We start from the raw sequence: 19,804 nt of genomic DNA, 5'->3' as shown, positions 1-19,804 counted from the left end.
AAGACATACAGAACACCCAGGTCACCGTCCTGGAAGATGCCCGAGCAAGAACCCAGCTCTTAATGGGAAATGGGGAGGGTCTCTGTCACATCTTTGCCATGTCTGTCTTTGGGAAACAGCCTACAAACATGGCTGGCATTGATTACAATTCCCAGCACCACTCTGCACCAGTCTCTTGATTATTAACCTGTCTTAAATGTCTTGCAATATCCAGCACTTATTTAAAGAGACTCTAGAAAGAACTAAAAGTTAATATTCAACTATTTATCATATGTACCTTACAGCAAAATTATTTTTTTTAACATATCCCACTAAAGGAGCTTAAGTCAGACAGGATACAACACAGATGCGGGAGCAGATGGGGTTAATGGCTTTGCTCAAGGGCTCAACAGTGGCAGCTTGGTAATGCTGTGGCTTGAACCCCCAACCATTTGAGTTTTACCCATTTTAGCCATCACTGACCCACTGCTAACATTACAAGACTTTACTGTGATTTTGATGCTGATGGTTCTACCGACCTATAGGCGACCTGCCAATCCCTCTCAACCCTCAAGTTAGATTAGCTCATCATTAAACTTCTAACTGCCAGGCAGGGAGTAAACAGCCAAATCCACAACACATTGAGACATAAGGTGGCTGGGCTACAGCAGCAAACAACATACTGGGATTCAATCCTGTCAGTATAAAACAGCAAGATACTCACTGTAGCTTTAGGTGCCTGTTCTTGACAGACGAGACTGAAACCCGACGTGTTTTTCTACTGTTGTAGTCTATTCACTTCAATTTTTGACATGCTATGTTTTGTGAGATGCATTCTTGCTCACAAAATTTTTAAAGAGTAGTTGTTTCAGTTGACCTTTTCATCTTCAAACTGCTTTTTTTTCTTCTTCTTTTTTTTTTTTTGCTGCCCCATTCTTTGTAAATATTAGAGTGGAAAACTTGTAATGTTAGCAGTGTCTTAGTCTTGTAATGTTAGCAGTGGGTTATAAAAGTGGATTTTCTGAAATACTCGAATTATTATAGTAGCACCAACAACCACATCACAGTCAAAGTCACTGAGATCACATTTTTCCCCATTCTAAAGTTTGATATAACATTATTCTAAGTATAAAATTATTAGCAAGTATAAAATAAATAGCGTAAATATATAAATTCATTTGCAGAAAAATTAGGTTAGTAAATAAATGTTAAGAATGAAATTATTTAATATGGAATTATATGGAATGTAAAATGTAATATGGCAGTACGGTGGCTTAGCGGTTAACACTGTCGCCTTGGACCTCCAGGGTTGGGGTTCGAATCCTGCCCCTGATCTGGGTGCATGGAGTCTGCATGCTCTCCTCGTGTTTGATGGGTTTCCTCCCAAAGACATGTTGATTAGGCTATTTGATATCCCCTAATGGCCCATAGTTTGTGAATGTTGAACGGAGGTCCCACCATTGAATAAATACAATGGTAAACAGTTGAACTACAGAGGTTCCTAGATCTATACCAACTTATTTAGTACGATAAACCTCTTCATATAATTTTTGCTTATAATTGATGACATGGCAGAAACATCAGACAGAAGACAAGCATGCATAGGCAGGGATTTTGAATTTGATGGACTAGAAGAAATAAATAAATAACATTTGAGCAGATGCAGTTGAAGCACAAAGTCTTTATGGGAAACATCTCAGTAAGTGAAGCAGATGCTAGTCCTTTTATGACAGCAAGCGATTTCACAAGGGACATCTACTGCCAACTGTATACTGTATGCTTCATCTCACTCTGAAAAGGCGTGTGTGTGTGTGTGTGTGTTTGTGTGTGTGTGTATGTGTGTGTGTTTGTGTGCGTGTGTGCGTGTGTGCATGTGTGTGTGTGTGTGTGCGTGCGTGTGTGCGTGCGTGTGTGTAACACTGAAGACAGAGTGGCAAAAAAGGGAGTGGTATGATGCAATCTTTTAATGAGTCGTACAGTATTCTCACTGCAGCTGAAAGGATCCTTCTACCTCATTGTCCATTCTGTCTCTGTCTCTCTCTCCCTTTCTCTGTTAAATTGTGTAAAATAAAAGATAGTGAAGCATATAAAGTAAAATATTTCTAAGTCTTTTTTGTTTTGATTTTGAAAATATCTCTTAGTCTAGTTTAGTACAGGCATGGGTAAGACTGCTAGGTAAGCCACAGAAGGTGAAGCATATTCATGAAAAGTTGAAGGGAAACAGTGCAGTAGGAAAATGTGCACAAGCAATTGGGATGACTGCACCCTTCAAAAGATTGTCAAGCAAAGCTGATTCAAGAACTCGTCAGACCTTCACAAAGAGTGGAGTGAGACTGGATTCAGTGCATCAAGAGCGAAAATGCACTTCTTTAGAAAATGAGCTATAACTACGTCTGTTGCATATTTTGTATCAAGCCACTCCAGAACTAGAGACAACATGTTTTAAAATCTTCCTTTCAGATGGAAGTAAATTTTGCATTTCATTTGGAAATTAAACTCAGTCTGGAGGAAGAGAGGAAAAGCACAGAATCCAAGTTGCTTGAAGCCCAGTCAGATCTTTCCAGAGTCTGTGATATTTTGGGATGTAATGTCATCTGCTGGTGTTGGTTCACTGTGTTTTATCCAGTTCAAAGTTCAAAGAGATTTTAGAACAATTCATGCTTCTGTCTGCTGAAAAGCTTTATGGAGATGCCAATGGTTTGCTGAACATGATATTACTGTGCTTGTTTGTTCTCCCAACCTTAACCCTATTAAGAATCTGTGTGGTATTGTCAAGAGGAAGATGAGAAACACCTGAATCAACAAAACAGATGGGCTGAAGGCTGCTATCAAAGCAACCTGGTCTTTAATAACGTCTCAGGAGAAGCACAGGCTGATCGCCACCATGCCATGCTGCATTGATGCAGTAATTTGTGTTAAAGGAGCCCTGACCAAGTATTGAGTGCGTAAACATACTTTTGAAAAAATTTTTTTTTTAGAATTTCTATGTTGTAAATATTTTTGATTGATCTCATAAGTGACCAAGGAATTTTTTTTTTAATTGGATTTTTAATTTTCATGAGCTCTAAAGACATAATCAATAAAATGAAAACAGAAAAAAGCTTGAAATATTTCACTTTGTGTGTAATGAATTTAGAATACAGTATATATGAGTTTGACATTTTAAATATTTTTTTTAAATAATGTACAATATATTTTTTAGATTTACTGTACATATATATTCATGCAAGTGAAACCTGGACTTTTGATCGTGCAAAATTGTGCTGATTTTTATTGTGTTTTGATGCCACCAGGGTAAAACGTTTTCTCAGTATCCTAAATCCATTATCAGACTGCCTGCTTCTACTGTTTTGTTGAATGACTGCAGTGGGCTCCGAGCCACTTTGACTAGGATTGTCATTCATGGACATATGGATTTCTTTTGAAATATTTGTACTGTTCAAGTGTTTTACTGCAGCTTAGAGTCTCATCACTGTACTGTAATTGGAGTCTCTGGGAAATGCCAATCAGTTTTACATTTATGGAAAAATTACATCACAAGTTTAATTTAAACGACTTACGTTTATATTTTTCACAGTCGTTTTCCTCTTCCCATCACTCTCCATTAACTTGTAATGTATCCAAGCTACACCTGTCTATTTTACATTGAAAATCTTATGCTTGTAAACTTATCCCACACCTACACAACAGTACTGTATCAACTTGTATATGGTTGAAAAATGCAATCAGAGATTTATGACAAATTAGAACTCTAGTGCATCTAACCCTTACTAACAAATCAATTAGTCTCCATTTATATGTTGTAAAAAAAATAAAAAAAATAAACAAAAGTCAGTAAGTTAACAGAGAAGTGGATTGTAATCATATCACTAGAGGAGTTCTGGTGGTGTTTATTTCTGCAGTGCTCGTTCTTGGCCTGTTAGTACCTCATAGTCCACTGTGAATTTGGACATCTGCTGTGTGTCTCGGATGCGAACCAACCTTCTGCTTTTATATGCTAAAAAGAGAAAACACAAACAAATGGCACACAATAAAGTCCCACGCACAAGAGCCCTGCACCACGCTGTTACCTTGGAAACACACAGAGAGATAAAGAAAGCAAAGAATTTCATTTTTACCTACGGTGATTATGATCTCTTTTGTGCTCATGAAGACATGAGACACTCAAGTCTGAACTCTGGATGCGAAGTGCCAAAAAGGCATTTCTGTTTTGACTCATTTAAGTTACTCCAGGGGTTAAAGTCTCTTCCGTAACTCAGTCTTTTACAGAGATCAAACAAGAAAAAAACAAAACAGTCTTGCATATTTTTATATGTATAAAGTGATATAGTATGTGTAGGAAATAACTGTAACCATAATGATCGTAATCAGTACAGTGAAAATTTTCAGATTATTTAATAAACTATGTAAATCCAGAACCGATTTAGCCTGTAAACAAATGTCTCCGGATCAAAGACTAAGAAATGTTAATACATTCTCTCAAAGTCGCTATTTTGGTGTTTATTATTCTGTTATCTTTGTTATATATACTAAATATAACAAAGTACCTACTTCAATACTCAACAATACAGTTTACATACAAGCCTACAAGTCATTATGATAAAAGTGCAGATTAGTAAACGCACCAAAGTGACTTATGGTTACCTGGGCAATAGATCCCGCCCACTTGTCAGCTGTTGATTCTTTTGGCTTGTTTTTCAAATATCTCGAATGTGCGCACTTGTTAAGGTAAATATTAAAGTGATCTAGCTAAATAGCTAACTTACTTAGTAAAGAAATTTTGTATTTCACCCCAATAACAATGTAATTTTTATACCAAGTGTATAAAGTTTAGCTTTATCCTTATTGTATTTAGTATCCATGTTTAATTGCATAGGCTAATTATATTATAAGGGGATGCAAACTAGCTAGCTAGGCTGTTGGTAATGAAACACACTACAATGCTACCCACCTTTAATTATATTTAAAATACTCTATATCAGTAACTTGTCAGACAGATATCCAGAAAAATCAGTCTCTTTGAGGAGTACTCGTACCTACGTACTTAAAGTACATTTTAGAGCATGTATTACTTGAACTTGAGTAGAAAATTGTACTTCTACTTGTATTGGAGAACATTTTTAGGCCCATAATGTACTTCGACTTTGTCTTGTACACTTGTATGTTTGTTAGCATATAAACTTATCTAATTAACCTGACAAAATTTAAATAAGTGTCTGTGTATTTTGAAACAGCAAAATTCAAAGTATGTCTTGTTTACCTGGAATATTGGATATCTTAAAAATCTACTGTATGTATGACGAAATAAAATTAAATGTGTGAAAAATCCTATGAGTAAATTTATGTTATATTTTCAATTAAAAGATTATTATTATTAATATCGCAGCTGTTTTCAGAGGCTTGATTTAAAAAGTTTATGCTTTAAATTTTCTTAATTTTCTGGCAAATAATTTTGCAACTTTTTAAAAATGAATGCATGAACTAAAAGAAAAATGATCTGCCAATGCAATACAACAATATTAATTCAAGCTCTAGGAGCAGATTTAAAGATTTTACTGTATATTTGGCTTATTGTACTGTAGTCCTGTAATATGATAGAAGTTAGATTAAACTCTGTTTTTGATTTTTCTATGCACACATGTTCAACATATAGTGTTTTAAATAAGACATGAACAATTTTTGTCCTGTTAGATCAGGGAGAAAAGTTATCTGGTTTGTCTGTTTAAGGGAACCCTAAACTTCCTACATGTGGGTTTCATTATTTAATGAAAGGATTTAAGTATCATTTTTGCTGAACACCAAGACTGATTAACTCCTCCTTAAAGAAGGACTTATTTTCTAAAACTGTATGGGATAAAAGAAATACCAAGTCAAATGATCTAAACCATACAACGTGTTGAAGGTTATAAGAACTCGTAGTTGAAAAGTCCATCCAGGAAGATAGCATTAATGAAAATTAACGCGCATGTCCTTGAATGCAAAATGGCATTTACAGAGAGTTCCTTCCACAAAGGGCTGTGCACATGCTGGACAAAATCCTGCCTGCTCCTCTTCTCAAGGCCACACTGGAAATGTGTGCACAAGTGAACAAGAAACAGACAGAGAAAGAAATGCATACAGAGAGGAAGAGAGCTGAGGAATGGAGAAAATAAGGACAGCAAAAGGGGGAAGAATGTAAGAGATGGACAGAGACGGAGAGAGGAATTGACGGAAAAAAACATTAATTATTTCAAAAAAGGTACAGATAATAATAAATGATGTCTTCTAAATACATTACGAGATTTCTCCTTATCTGTCATGCCTACAGAACATGCTTTCGCGTTACAGAGAATACATTAATTAATAATCTCATTAACATTTAACACAACCATTTGAACAGGAAGCTTCTTTATTAGCATAAGAAGACAAAGACAAGACAACATCTCTCTCTCTCTCTCTCTGTATTCACACGCTTATGTTCATAAACACATAGCCAGTGTTCCCCTTCAGTGTCTTCCTATTAAACAGCTTTTCCACAGTTTTGCCACATGCTCGCAGCTCAAAGAGCACATCTAGATTCAAAACATCCGCAGGGCTCCACGGCAGACTCTTTCAGAATTTGAATAAGTTTACCCCCTAAACTTGAAGCAACAATGCACAAGCAAACAGGCAAACAACAGCAAACCGGGAGAGCACAGTAATAATGGATGTTCTCTGCTTTCAAGAAGCCAAGCATTGCTCCAATACAAGTACAAAACTTAAAAAGGATCCTAGCTGTCATTCTGCCAAACGCTGATAAGGTCCGGAGCAGGTGATATATCTCCCTAATGGGCTTGGATGGATCTACGCAGTGGTATCTAGTCTGTCTTGCATGCATTTATCAGAATTCATGCAAAATTAATGGCTGATTCTGACCTTAGAAACAATTGAACACATATGCTCATATTTGTTTGCACCAAATGCAGTTCCTGGAAATATTTGACATCTTTTGGCCCATTACACTTAAAGGGGAAACACTGATCAACATGTACTGATGAAATGCTCTGCGCAGCGTGCAAGTAATATTGGTGCTCTGGTTTTCATCAACAGTGCATCTTCGGTAGGAGGGATTTCACCGGGAATACCCTCAGATGTGTATCTGTTCGAGATAAGTGTCAGGCAGGACTGGTAAAGAACCATTTGATGTAGCACATCCATTATGTCGTGACGTCCTTTCTTTAAATATTATTGTTTCGATTGTACCGTTCTTCCAAAACCATTTAAGAGGCAAAGAACTCTCATTCAGTAGGCAAAACAAATCAGGTTTAAGCAGTTACCTTCAGATCTCCGTGGTTAGAGTTTGGTGTGTGCTTTGATCTCGATTGGAAGAAGATGCATACGTGATCTGAAAGTAATGTGACCAATAAAAATAAACTAGTTGACTAAATACAATATCTGAGACATTATTTTCCATAATTCTTATTACAGATAAATCTCACTTCGTTCTCTCTCTCTCTATCTTTCTCTCTCTGTCTCTCGATCCATTGTGAAAATAACTTTTTATTGCCTACTCGAGATTTGTTAGTAATATACTCAGGATTTGTTTACTCTCACGCACTGCTCACCTTATCACCTCTTAGTAATGCAAGAAAAATGATCGAGGCTTAACCATAATACACCACAAGTTAACAAAGCGTTCGTGATATTCGACAGCTTTTCTCTACAGTGACCCAAAGTTCAAAGCTTGATTATTACACCAATCACAGTACATCAATTGTGGACTGCTGTTTGCTGAGCTGTTTTCAAGTACAAAATAAAAGATTACAGTTATGAGAGTAAACACCTCCTTTATTTCTCTATTTAATCTCCTGCACTTTTCAAAGTGTTTTACTAGTGCTTGGATACCATCAAGGTAGAAAGCACTGAAACACACGTCGAAAACACTGGCCTCCCAGGAACTCCTTTAATGGTCCAAACATGTGCAAATGGCTCGGCGTGAGGTCAGGACTGTACGGGGGATGTAATGATAACTTCCAGCTGAGTTCCTGTAATGTTTAAGTGGTGTTAGTGAATGATTGCGTGTAGTGTCCCCACAGGCCAATGCATCTTTTCCCAAAGTTTTGCAAGTTATCTGTTTAATTTTTAAAGATCAGGCGTGGGAACACACTAAAATATTTGCACCAGTCAAATGTTTTACAGCAAACTTTGAGTCTCATCACTGTACTGAGCTTGAAGTCTTCAGTAAATGTCAATCAGTTTTACGCCTTTATTCACAATAAATTTCATCACGAGTCCCAGTTTGAATTGAACGCCTCCTCATTTCATCAGTTACTATGATGGCAAAGTCGATCGCAGGAAATTCTTTTCTCACAACTGACATTTTTACAATCTGCCCTCCAAATATTGTTTAAAAAAGATTTGAAATGAAGGTCATCTCGTCCTGGCTGGAGTTATGGTTTGATGGCTGAAATATTACTTCTATTAATCCCTTATTCTTGTTCTTTTCCTGAAATTTCCGGTTTCTCACCTAAGAAGAATGACATCCCATGACTAAAATTACTTGCCTAAATTTGGGAAATTCTTAGCGATCTTTATTTCACTCATTCTGTCCAGATAATGTTTCACAATGGTCTGAGCCTAAAAAAATATCATGAAGAAAAAAAAAAGTTTGGAGTAATTTAAAACGTCTTAAAGTATGTAGCAGAACTGCTGGTGCATTAAGCCCTCTCTGAGTCTGAAAGAGCCCCTGGGAGAAGACTCTACTTTCACTCCATCTTAAAGTGCCTTCCTTTCAGTGTGATGACCCTGACCGCTCCCACATGCACATGCCGGAGTTTCGAAATGCTTAATGGAGGAACTCTTACTTCCTGCTAATATTCGATTTTTTTTTTGTTAATTATGCTTTCACGCATCACTAAATCTCAAGTCTCTTTTAAACTGCCAGTTGTAAAAGAAGACATAAGGGACATAACAATAGACAAAACAAAGATGCACTAGAGGTGCTAATCAAAATTTAATGAGATTCAGCAGAGCACTATTTAACAGGTGGAGTAATGTGACCATGCTGTTCCGATTTATTAGAATAATTGAATAGAAATTAGAAAATCTGCTCATGTGCCATAAATCAAATTTCTATAATAAGTACTGTACCTAATTGGCTTATTTTTACTTTTTATCATGAGAATCATAAAACTGACTTCGAGCGTATGATAAAGTATCAAAGAGACAGAAAAATACTGTAGTACCAAGTGTATAATCCGGTTCGAAGTGTTCAAGGCACTATTCTAACGGTGCACAAAAATCACTCTTGCAGTGAAGTACAACATGGAAAAAAATCAGAGGAAGAGATCAGCAATGAAAGGTTTTCTTCATCCTTTAAACCTAAAAGGCATTCCCTTATTGAGGCGCTCTAGTGGGTATCACATGAGAGGTAGAGACTACAGTCATCTGTCATCTGATGTGAGTTCAGACGGGTTTTCTCTTCTCATTTGCACATTAAAACGCTGACAAACAACAGGCTCTGCCGTACTACCCGGGATATCTCTTTCATCAGGAAAGACCTTTTAGTCTTACCTGAATACCGAGATTCATTAGAGGCAGTGATTAAGCCTGGATCAAATGAAGAAAATTCACACAAATTCGTTTTAAGCCTTTGAGGTGCTGATCAAATGCAGAATTCTACTGACCATGTTAAGCATGATCTCCAGAACAAAGGGAACTTTTTTTTTCTTTCTTTGAGTACTTCTGAGGTTTCTTATCAGATTTATAATTTTGCATTTACAGGGATTTAGACAGGCAGAGGAATTTGTGTGTGTCTTCTGTGTCTCAGGTATCTCTGGTATGAGTGTATGAGTTTCTCTTGCGTGGACACACATGGATGAAGTTGAACAGTTCCCCTCCTTCTGGAAGGAAACCCAAGGCTTTGTCTCTCCATACTCCTGTTACTATTAAGTTACCGCTCTACTCCTACTGTCAGTCTCAATCCATGCCCAAAAGCAAAATGCACACGAACACACATAGACAGCAATATGCAGATGCACAGATCCATATACATAGCCAAAATCCACATATTAGTGTACACATCATTAGTGTACCTTAGAAGCAACAAAGCATTTTTATATATATAAGACAGTCTTAAACATTCAAGAATAAAGCCTGATAAATTAAGCTCTGTGTAATAAAGCCCCTGGACCAGAAGCAAGCAAATAATGGCTTAACATTTATAATATAAGTAGAAAAACATCTGGTATATGTGCAAGGTCTTGGAGCAAGGTGAAAGTAGAAAAAAAAAAGAAGTCTTACCGCACACACACACACACAAAATCAAGTGAAGCAAAGTTTTTTTTAAGCTGTTTTTAATACAAAGCAGGATCGTGCTCTTACCCATGACTGAATAATGCTGGAGCCCGTGTTCCACTTTTATTTTTTTTCTTTGGAGAATCAGTCAGCAGCCTCGTGCAGCATATTGAACGTGTTCTTCACGCAGCCCGAGTAGAGACAGTCCACTGCTCCACATGCACACACACACATTCTACTGCTGCAGCAGCTGTGGAGTAAAAACCAGTTAGGAGTGTGTGGGACAAGGAGTAAACAAGTGGAGAGAGAGAGAGATAGAGATAGAGAGAGAGAGAGAGAGAGAGAGAGAGGAGGAGGAGAGCTGCACACTTCCCATGCACTCATTCCCGCACCCACACTTGTGAGTGAGACCAGGAGAGGTACGGACTGATCCTGAGAGAATAATTGAGAAGAGAGAGAGAGAGAGAGAGAGAGCGCACGTGTGTGTGTGTGTGTGTGTGTGTGTGTGAGAGAGAGAGAGAGAGAGAGAGAGAGGGAGAGCTAGCAATCGTCTGTGCATATATAAGGGCTGTGTGCATTTATCTTTGTATACTGTGCGTGCATTCTAATGTTTAGATATGGGCACGATGGAAAGGTGAGATGAGTGATGGAGATATAATACCCGGGTGTCTCTGTTGAATTTTGTTTGTTGTACTGGGTGATGTATGTGTGTGTCCAAGTAATATATCAATAACATACACATCACAGTGGGGACCCTCCACTGATAAATATTAACAAGCTTATTAATTTGATGCCGACACATAAAGCTAACCCAAACCGTAACCAAAGTATTGGGACCAACCAAACAAAGAAACCAACAATCATGGATGTCAGCCAAATGTCAAAACAGCCATTCTGATTGACAAGCAAGATACTCCAACATGAAACACACCAGGCTTGATACATGATTGAACATTGATTACAACATGATTGTACTTATTACAGTCCATGCAGAGTCCTGGTTTAGTGTTTAAACATACAGTACTGTGCAAAGGTCTTGATCCACCCCTCATTTTTTAAATATTCATTCACATTTAATGATGCAGATTACATTAAAGAAATAGGAGTAATTGTTTTGCCATGATAGGCTGCAAGGTTTATGTAACAACTGTTTATGTAACAACCTCAGCAGCAGCCTCATTTCCCCTCTCGTCTGTTCCAACCACTCAGCATTCAGCATCACCAGTATACTAAACATCGGCCTGATCATCTGCACCTGTTTCTCACTGGTTCATGCCTAAAATTAGATGTTTCTTCTGCTTGAATGATTCGTAGGTCACTGTGTGGCTTAACTAACAAAAAAGCATTAAAATGAAACTGTTTAGGTTTGGGGACCTAAAAATGGGAGCCAAAAACGTAATTCAGGACGCTTGGAGAACTATTCCTCAAGACTACATTAGAAATACAAAAATGTCTGACTCTTTGGAAGCAAAATATGTTGAAATAATGGCTTATACAAGACATTTGCATCATACTGTAGTATAGTACCACAACAAAACTTGTCGTTCATCCAGAGTGCTGGGTCAATAAGAAGTGCAAAAACAGTCGGTGGCTTGGACACTCAGTTCGTTTAACCATTAAGTACTAGGACAAAGAGGAGCCTTGAATCCTGTCTTCATTGTATCCTCAGGAGTATTTTCTTTTTTTAATGGCACTTTTGGAAGTCAGTCCAAATATTTAGCAAAATTTTTCTTCTTTATGAACTGCCCATTTTCTGAAAGATACTAGGCAATATCATTGCTTACTAAAAGTATGGCTTATTTCCCAGGACTAACCAAACTGTCTTTTGAAATCACTCATCATGATGTCAAAGCACAAAAGCTTTGAAATTTTAAAGCACCAGGTTTGGCCCTCTAATTGAAAGCGAATTCTCATGCCTTTTTTATGACCTCAAGCAGGATATGTCCTTTAACTTCTGAGCATTGTTCTGACAGATCTTCTCGTGCCACATTTTTTCTTTATTTCTCCTATTCTCCATCTCTACTAACTTGAATATCTACTGTACCACCTATTTACTGCACCAAATCAATTAACTGACCAAGTATAATTTGAAGGAATCCTTTGAGGTGGGTTGTTTATTTACATTACCTGCCTACTAGGAATATTCCCAGCCATCTGGATTTTTTCATACCACTTTATTGGATTTGTGTTTGACCCAGTTTTGGTGGATAACACTTTCATCCACTCAAACCTCTTGTTTCCTAAATGGCTTGCACTTGGAAATATGAAGGGGAAACCTTTAAGGTTCTTTACTAAAGCATTAAGGCTTCACCCAGGTCAGCAAACCAACAAAGCATGAGGGAACTATATAGGAAAGTACACTGAAGAGCTTTCAATAGCTGGGAGTTTGCCAACTGGCAACTGCAGTAGAGGGCAGCCATGTATAAAACCCCTGGGTTGAAGTCAGCAGATTGTCAATAAGACAGTTCAACAAGAGTTGATGGTTTAGGTTGCAAATCGTAATAGATTACGTATAGAATCGTAATAGAACTATGTAAATTTGTAGGCGGAAATACTTACAGTACTTTGTTAGTGTCAGTTTACATTGTTGATACCAACCAATGAAAGGCAACAATATTCATAACCATGTGCACATTCACATCATAGAGATCATAAGAATATTATGTATTCATTCAATGCATTATCTTTTTTATACTTATAGTATTTAAGCCCATCACACATCAAATTCTTGAACAAATTTGTTATCATGCATTTTCAAACATTATATGGAAGATATATGACATTTATTAATAGGAATTCCTTTTGTTGTTGTTGTTGTTGTTGTTGTTGTTGTTGTTAAACACATACAGTAATGTGCTTGACCTGTCCTTAATGCTTCATATTTTGCTTTCAAAGAGTCAGACATCCTTGTATTTTTAATGTAGCCTTGAGGAATAGTTTTTCAGGAGGAGATATTTTTTGGATGTTCTACCGACATTGCTCCTGGAGATTACATAATACTATGCAAGATTAGCAATGATAAATGCTCTAAGTGTACCTGTAAATTCATAAAAACCATACAACACAAGGCAGACAGACAGGCTGACACATAAAGAGATGTCTGATGGGTTGTGTGTGTGTGTGTGTGTGTGTGTGTGTGTGCGTGCGTGTGCATGTGTGTGTGTGTGTGTTGGGGGGGTATACAAATTAAAAAGGAGAAAGAAGAAAGAAAAAAGCCTCAAAGTGGAACTGGGTGGATAATGTTCCCATGGTTTGATGTTCTGGATACTTTTGCCTTTAAAAATGTCCATAAAATAATAAACAGCAGGACAAATGTCTTCATCTGAACCAGCTGCTTTTTTATTTAAGATCACGTATGGTTTGCATGTTGGACGTTGGCATCAGAGGCACACCATATATATATATATATATATATATATATATATATATATATATATATATAGCTCTGATGGTAGTGCACTCTGAATTACAGATTTATTATTAAAATGCTCTCATCTGTTGAATTAAACTTCCTAAAGTTAACCTTCTACTTCTAATCAAACTTCTAATCTGACCGGCATGTGCAAAAGAAGAGTGTCACATTGAATGGTGTCCATCAAGCTCACCATAAGAAACACATTATCTGGGCACTTCTTTGGTTTATGTGTAAAGTTTCCCCTTGGTTTTGCATTCCTTTGCCACTACAGTCAGGGTCCCCTGTAGATGCGTTCATCCATTTCATTTTAAAGTTTGATCTCTTCAAACATGAACTTGTTGCAATATGCGCCTTTTAACTGCGCTTCTAATTTTATTTTTATAGCAACATCACTGCAAATGTTTATAAGATATAAAGCTATTTGCTTAAGCACCGGAGCGCAATGACTCTCATGCACGTTTGCACGTCCACAGTTATTACAGGAGCCATAACACCTACAGTACATTATGTCAATATTGTTACCTTTTTATCTATTCCAAATAAATTTAGACTATGCTTTATTGTTGCATATTTCTTAGTTTGTGTTAGCTACCAGCACAGCTGTCCTGCTGAAATCCTTCTGGCAACTTTAAAGGCGGAAAAGTTCTCTCCCATGTCAATGCATGAATTGATCTTGTGAATTAATTAATTACCCTTTAAAGTTTAATCAACCATTTTGTTTGTTTTATTGCCTTATTGATTATCCTGCATGACATGAGCTTTACTAGGCTAATGATTGGATCTTCAGGAGCTTACATTGGGGTTTACAAAAAATCATCCTCTGTCTTCCTCCATCATTTCTAGTGCAAAACTGTGACATATTGTCATATTGGAATAATGTAAAAGACACATGAATTCTGATTCAGAACGAACTCACATTGCAAATAGACAGATCTGTAGCTGATTTAGGAGCATTTATGAATGTTTCCAAAATCAGAATTAAAAAGATTACATTCCATATATTTTGTGCTGTTCACACTGGCATGAAAAAAATCGAATCTGTGGCACATACAGTGCTGTGAAAAAGTGTTGTTGTTGTTGTTGTTGTTTTGCATATTTGTCATATTTGAATTATTCAGATCATCAAACTAATTTAAATATTACACAAAGTTAACCCAATTAAATACAAAATGTGTTTTTTAAATAATGTTTTAATTTATGGAGGGAAAAAAGCTGTCGAACCTGCTTGGCCCTATATGATAAAGCCCTTGCTAAGCCCATGCTAAATTATCAATAAACTGATTTTTGATTAGTTAAATTTCACTTGCCACACCCAGGCCTGATTACTCCGAGACTTGTTGAATCAAGAAATTAATTAAATAAAATATGTCTGATGGAGTGAAGCACAATAAAAGATCTAAAAAAGTTTAACTGTGACAAATATTCCAAAAACATCAGGAAGAGGACAAATACTTTTTCATGGCACTGTATGTTATACATGCATACAAAAACCTAAACGATAATAACTGCCTTGCTTGTAGTCTTAGGTACAATTTGTTCAGTTTATAAGAGTATAAGCCGGTAGATTTTGATGAGTATCTCAGAAAGGATCTTGAAGACTTGATTCTATTTTTGCAGGCAAAATCTGACAGGCTTTTTTATTATTATTTTTATCTGAAAAGTTGTGTAATTATTTTCTTTTTCAACATGCAGCATTTTTCCTGTAACTATTATTATTATTATTATTATTATTATTATATATAGATTTGGAAATCTCAAACGTTTTTGTCTTGACTCAGTAGCAAAGAAATCATTAACTTCCGCAATTACAAATTAGAGTGCTTATGTCATCTGTACAGCACTGCAGTTCCATAACCTTAAATGGTTAAAGAGGTTCTAAATTATTTATAATATTTCAGTACTGTTACATTTAGAAGAGTTATTTTTATCTTTGAAACATTTGCTTTGCAGCTGCTTTCAAGTACTTGGCACCTAGTAAATGATGTGCGTTTTGTAAGAATTTCTTTTTCCTCAGGAGGTTAATCATCTTAAGTAGAATTAAATATGTACAACTGAAGCATGCTAACGAATTTTTAGCAGTCTTTTTCATGTGCAGTCTGAGAGGTGTTGCTCAATGTGTACCTGCTGCCCTGCTTTTGTTCTTTTGGAGACTTTTACTAGAACGTTTTTTAACAGAGAGAAACCTGAGCTCGGGATAGAAGTGTAAGGCTTTAACACAAACTGATGCATCATCCTGATCTCAGATTACTGGATAGATGGATAGATGGATAGATGTTAAAGGTATGTCTTTTTTTTCATGTGACTAAAATACCTAAAACCTGAACTGTCTCTGTATATTAACAGTGTAGGTGCGTTATGTGAGTATAAGGGGTGAATATGAGAGTGTGTATGTGTATGAGTTTGTGTGTCTCCTATCTAACAAACAGCAAATCTGTCCAGGGAGCAGTCGGTTGCCCTTGAAACCACATACACATTTACAAGAGACTAATAAGAAATAACAACCTTCTAGTAAAGGCGCTTTTCTCTGTTCATCGGTACAAACCAGGCCATGCTGATTTACACACTGGAGTCTCTGCGAAAACTGGGTTGTCTACATTCTTTATATCTCGTTGTGAGAAATGTCATCTTCGGAAAAGGAAACCCTAATCGTCCAGCATAGATAACAAATTTCACACAACAGGGTAAAAGTACAAAATTGGATGTTTTGTTTGTCAGGTTGAATTGAAAGTAACCTTCAGTTTTAATCATCATCAGAGCATCTTAGTGCTGCTTTAAATTGAAATTTAAGTCGCGTGATTGTTCTTTTACTTTGTAGTATCCCCATGATCAAGAAAAAAAAAAAAAAAAACAGTGTGAAAGCTTTTGGATGTCTAAATTGGTTTACTTAATCCTTTCAATTTGAGACAGTAAATCTTATTTCACTAGGGATCACACTGTGTAGTTCCTCACTTTTTCCAAATGCAAGGCAAGTTTGAAGGATCAGCGTAATGAAGTATCAACCCCAGGAGTGGCAAAATCATTTTTAAAAGGCCTTTTTGAATCTGTGGAAGCAAAAAGAATACAAATGGGTGTCTTTTAGCTTTGGGTTTCTCTGACACACACACACACACACACACACAGACACACACACTGCAGAAGTGGCACATGTTACAAAGATTACTTGTATAAGATTGGCACAGACTGAACATACATTTTAGATCACATACATTTTAGGCTCTTACTATGCTGATTATTTAATTCCCACAACAATGAGAGCAACAACACTTTAAAGCTGTCATTAAGCAGCAAATGTTCCATGTTAGAGTGGCGTGTCCCAATAAGTGTGGAGTATAGGTAGGAGCATGTGTCATGCACATTATTTGTTCTTTTCTCAGGAAAGATTAGCCTGATGAATAGATAGATGCCAATTATTTTGTCATTTTTCAATTCACATTTACTACATCTCTCCCTTCATGTGACAGCAACCAGCAGATAATGGTCAGGATATGCCTCCCTCAAGAAACATGAAACCAACTACCGGATCTTTTCAAACTCATGCTATGTGATAGTTAAGCAAATTAGACTGTTCTCTCACCATGATTGGATAGCGTCATGTAGATTGACAGGGGAGACAGTAATGACATAGTGTTCAGCCGAAGAGGTGAACACCATCAACAGAACAGCTCTTATACTTAAAAGTGCTTCCTGAAACCAAAGTCTTCCTGCCAAACTAAGTAGTGGTACAAATGTCTTGTTGGGATTACAAGCAGAAAAAATGGGGGAAGAATCAGTGCTGAAGTCCTGAGGCCATGCCATCCTGTTTCATCCAGCTGTCTGCCTGGAAGAAACAAGACAGGCAATGTGTTGACTTGGCACCTCAACAAAAATACCGTCAAGAAAGAGTGAATTTATTTCTGTGTTTTTGCACTGCAGCATCAGATCTTACTGTTCTCTTTGGAGTGGCACAGATGGTTGAAGGAATCTCCTAGATTAGTTTACAAACCTAACATCTTTGGGCTTTTCTCATAAGGGGCAAGAATGATGGCAGTCAAGTGGGTCATTTCAACATAGGCACACAGGATGTCTGAGTCAGACATGGTGTCCTTGACATAGTCAGTGCAGAGGCAGTCAGCACATGCTGTAGCTGGATCGTATTTTCAGCTTACAAACGGTTCAAACACTGGCTGCATGAGCCAAAGTCTTGCAGCACGGATATTTTTGGCTACTCATATCAGGGAAACATGGCACAGGTGAATAGGGAAAAAAAAGAGGTTCGCTTTGCGAAGGGAATCCCAACTCCAACCCGAGAGCTGTGGATTAGTGGAAATCCATTTAATTTAAAAGGCTCAGCAATGAACAGGTCATGGTATATTGAGTTGAAAACATCCACTCATGATAGCAGCACTGTTCATTAGAAATATACTGTAGAGGGTAAAAGGCTGAAGGTGACCACAGCTGGGATGCAATGAGAGAATAGTGCTGCTTAACTATGAGTAATAATACATGGCATAAGCCCATAGAGACAATGATGCAAACAGTGCAGAGTGAGATTAACTAATGGTGGCTAAAGCTAGTGATGGAAAATGGACTTGATGCTAATCGGTTCTATGGATCTCGATGGATCGCTGCAATTTTACAGTTTATGAGTTTTTGCAAATGCTGTTAGAGTTGGGTGTGGCTCTTCTTAAGAGAGTGATGCAGGAAATAAAACATGATAAAGGATGGACTAATCCCTTATGAGAATATTTTAGATTTTGTTTTTGTGCTAAATCTTAACTCATGCACTTGCTAAATTGGTGTAAATACTGTCCAAGAAAGTGTACTTTAAAAAAAGCAATTAATTATTTATATACATTTAAGGTTTAATTCAATTCAATTCAATATATACAGTTTTAATATGGTCATTATCGCAAATCAGCTTTACAGAATAGAAGATATTATAAAAAAATTAATTGTATTATGGAAATGTGTGGGGAAATATGTATAAATCATAATTATTAGATTATCTCTGATAAGCAAGCCAATACCTTTTCATTGGAAAGGAAAAACTCCCTGAGATGGCAATAGAAAGAAACATTGGGAGGAACCAGACTCAACAGGGAACCCATCCTCATTTTTTGGCTCTTGGTGTTGGGTCAGTTAGTGATTTTAACAAATACAGTATGTTAGTATTTAGAATATCTTAAGTCTGATTTATGAATCTGAATCAAGGCTACACCATCTCACGTAGCCGAATAGCCCACATGTAACTACACTTCGAATCTTGATGACTTCTTCCTCTACATTTCCATTTGTGAATTGAATTGAACAATGACAAAACAAACATGAACCAAATCAAAGAAAATTAAAGAAGTTCATAAATAGTTTCTCAGTTGAAATAATTTCAATAAAAGTAACTTAACTCGGGTTTAATATCTACTAGCTCCAACTCCAGCAGGATCCGCTTATTTTTATTCTTTCATTTATAGCACACCAAAAAAAAAAAAAAACCTAACCAGAGAGTGGTGAAGAGACTTGGCACTGTGCCTAGGAACCCACCTTTATCTAGTGGTTTGGCAGTGTAAGTGCAGCGTGACACAAACACCAGCAAACAAGTAAAAATGCTTACAACACTGTAGGCCACTTGCCTACCAATAGCCTACAGCCTACTGGGTTCTCTGTAGATTTGTTTTCTGATGACTCATGACTACAGTCACTCAATAGTTCAGAACTTAAATTCTAAGCCTGCAATAAAGAAAGTGTATTACATACTACCTTAATTGGAGATAAAGTCAGAGAGGCCAGATTGAGGTGGTTTGGACATTTTCAGAGGAGAGATGGTGAATATATGGGTAGAAGGATGCTGAGGTTGAAACTGCCAGGCAGGAGGTCTAGAGAAAGACCAAAGAGAAGATTTATGGATGCAGTGGGAGAGGACATGAAGTTAGTTGGTGTAAGAGAAGAGGATGCAGAGGATAGGGTTAGATGGAGGCAGATGATTCGCTGTGGCGACCCCTGAAAGGGAACAGCCGAAAGACAAACAAGAAGAAGATTACATACTACCTTAAACTCAGCTGCTATACTGAACTTCCAGCCTCACAACACACAGTATGACTGATGATCAATCCCTGCTATCCGTTATCACCCAAATGAGGATGGGTGCCCTGTTGAGTCTGATTCCTCTCAAGGTTTCTTCCT

The 19,804-nt window shown here is 37.0% G+C and overlaps 1 protein-coding gene across 3 annotated transcripts in view; it reads right to left on the bottom strand.

The window, feature by feature from the left end:
- The window catches only part of shisal1a (shisa like 1a), a 36,610-nt gene extending 26,144 nt beyond the window's left edge, over positions 1-10,466 (bottom strand). For 2 of the 3 annotated variants that reach the window (XM_053508878.1, XM_053508877.1), the window contains exon 1: positions 3,906-3,961. In XM_053508878.1, the coding sequence (XP_053364853.1) occupies positions 3,906-3,910 (5 nt within the window). In that variant the 5' untranslated portion in view covers positions 3,911-3,961. Of the gene's footprint in view, positions 1-3,905; positions 3,962-10,320 lie in introns of those variants that run through there. The other variant, XM_053508879.1, reaches the window with a different exon arrangement.
- Between the last annotated feature and the right edge of the window lie 9,338 nt (positions 10,467-19,804).

Source organism: Clarias gariepinus, chromosome 12, assembly GCF_024256425.1.
Source record: "Clarias gariepinus isolate MV-2021 ecotype Netherlands chromosome 12, CGAR_prim_01v2, whole genome shotgun sequence".
In the NCBI taxonomy this organism is placed as follows: Eukaryota; Metazoa; Chordata; class Actinopteri; order Siluriformes; family Clariidae; genus Clarias; species Clarias gariepinus.
The sequence above is the reverse complement of the archived record's forward strand: the minus strand, read 5'-3'. Positions and strand labels throughout refer to the sequence as shown.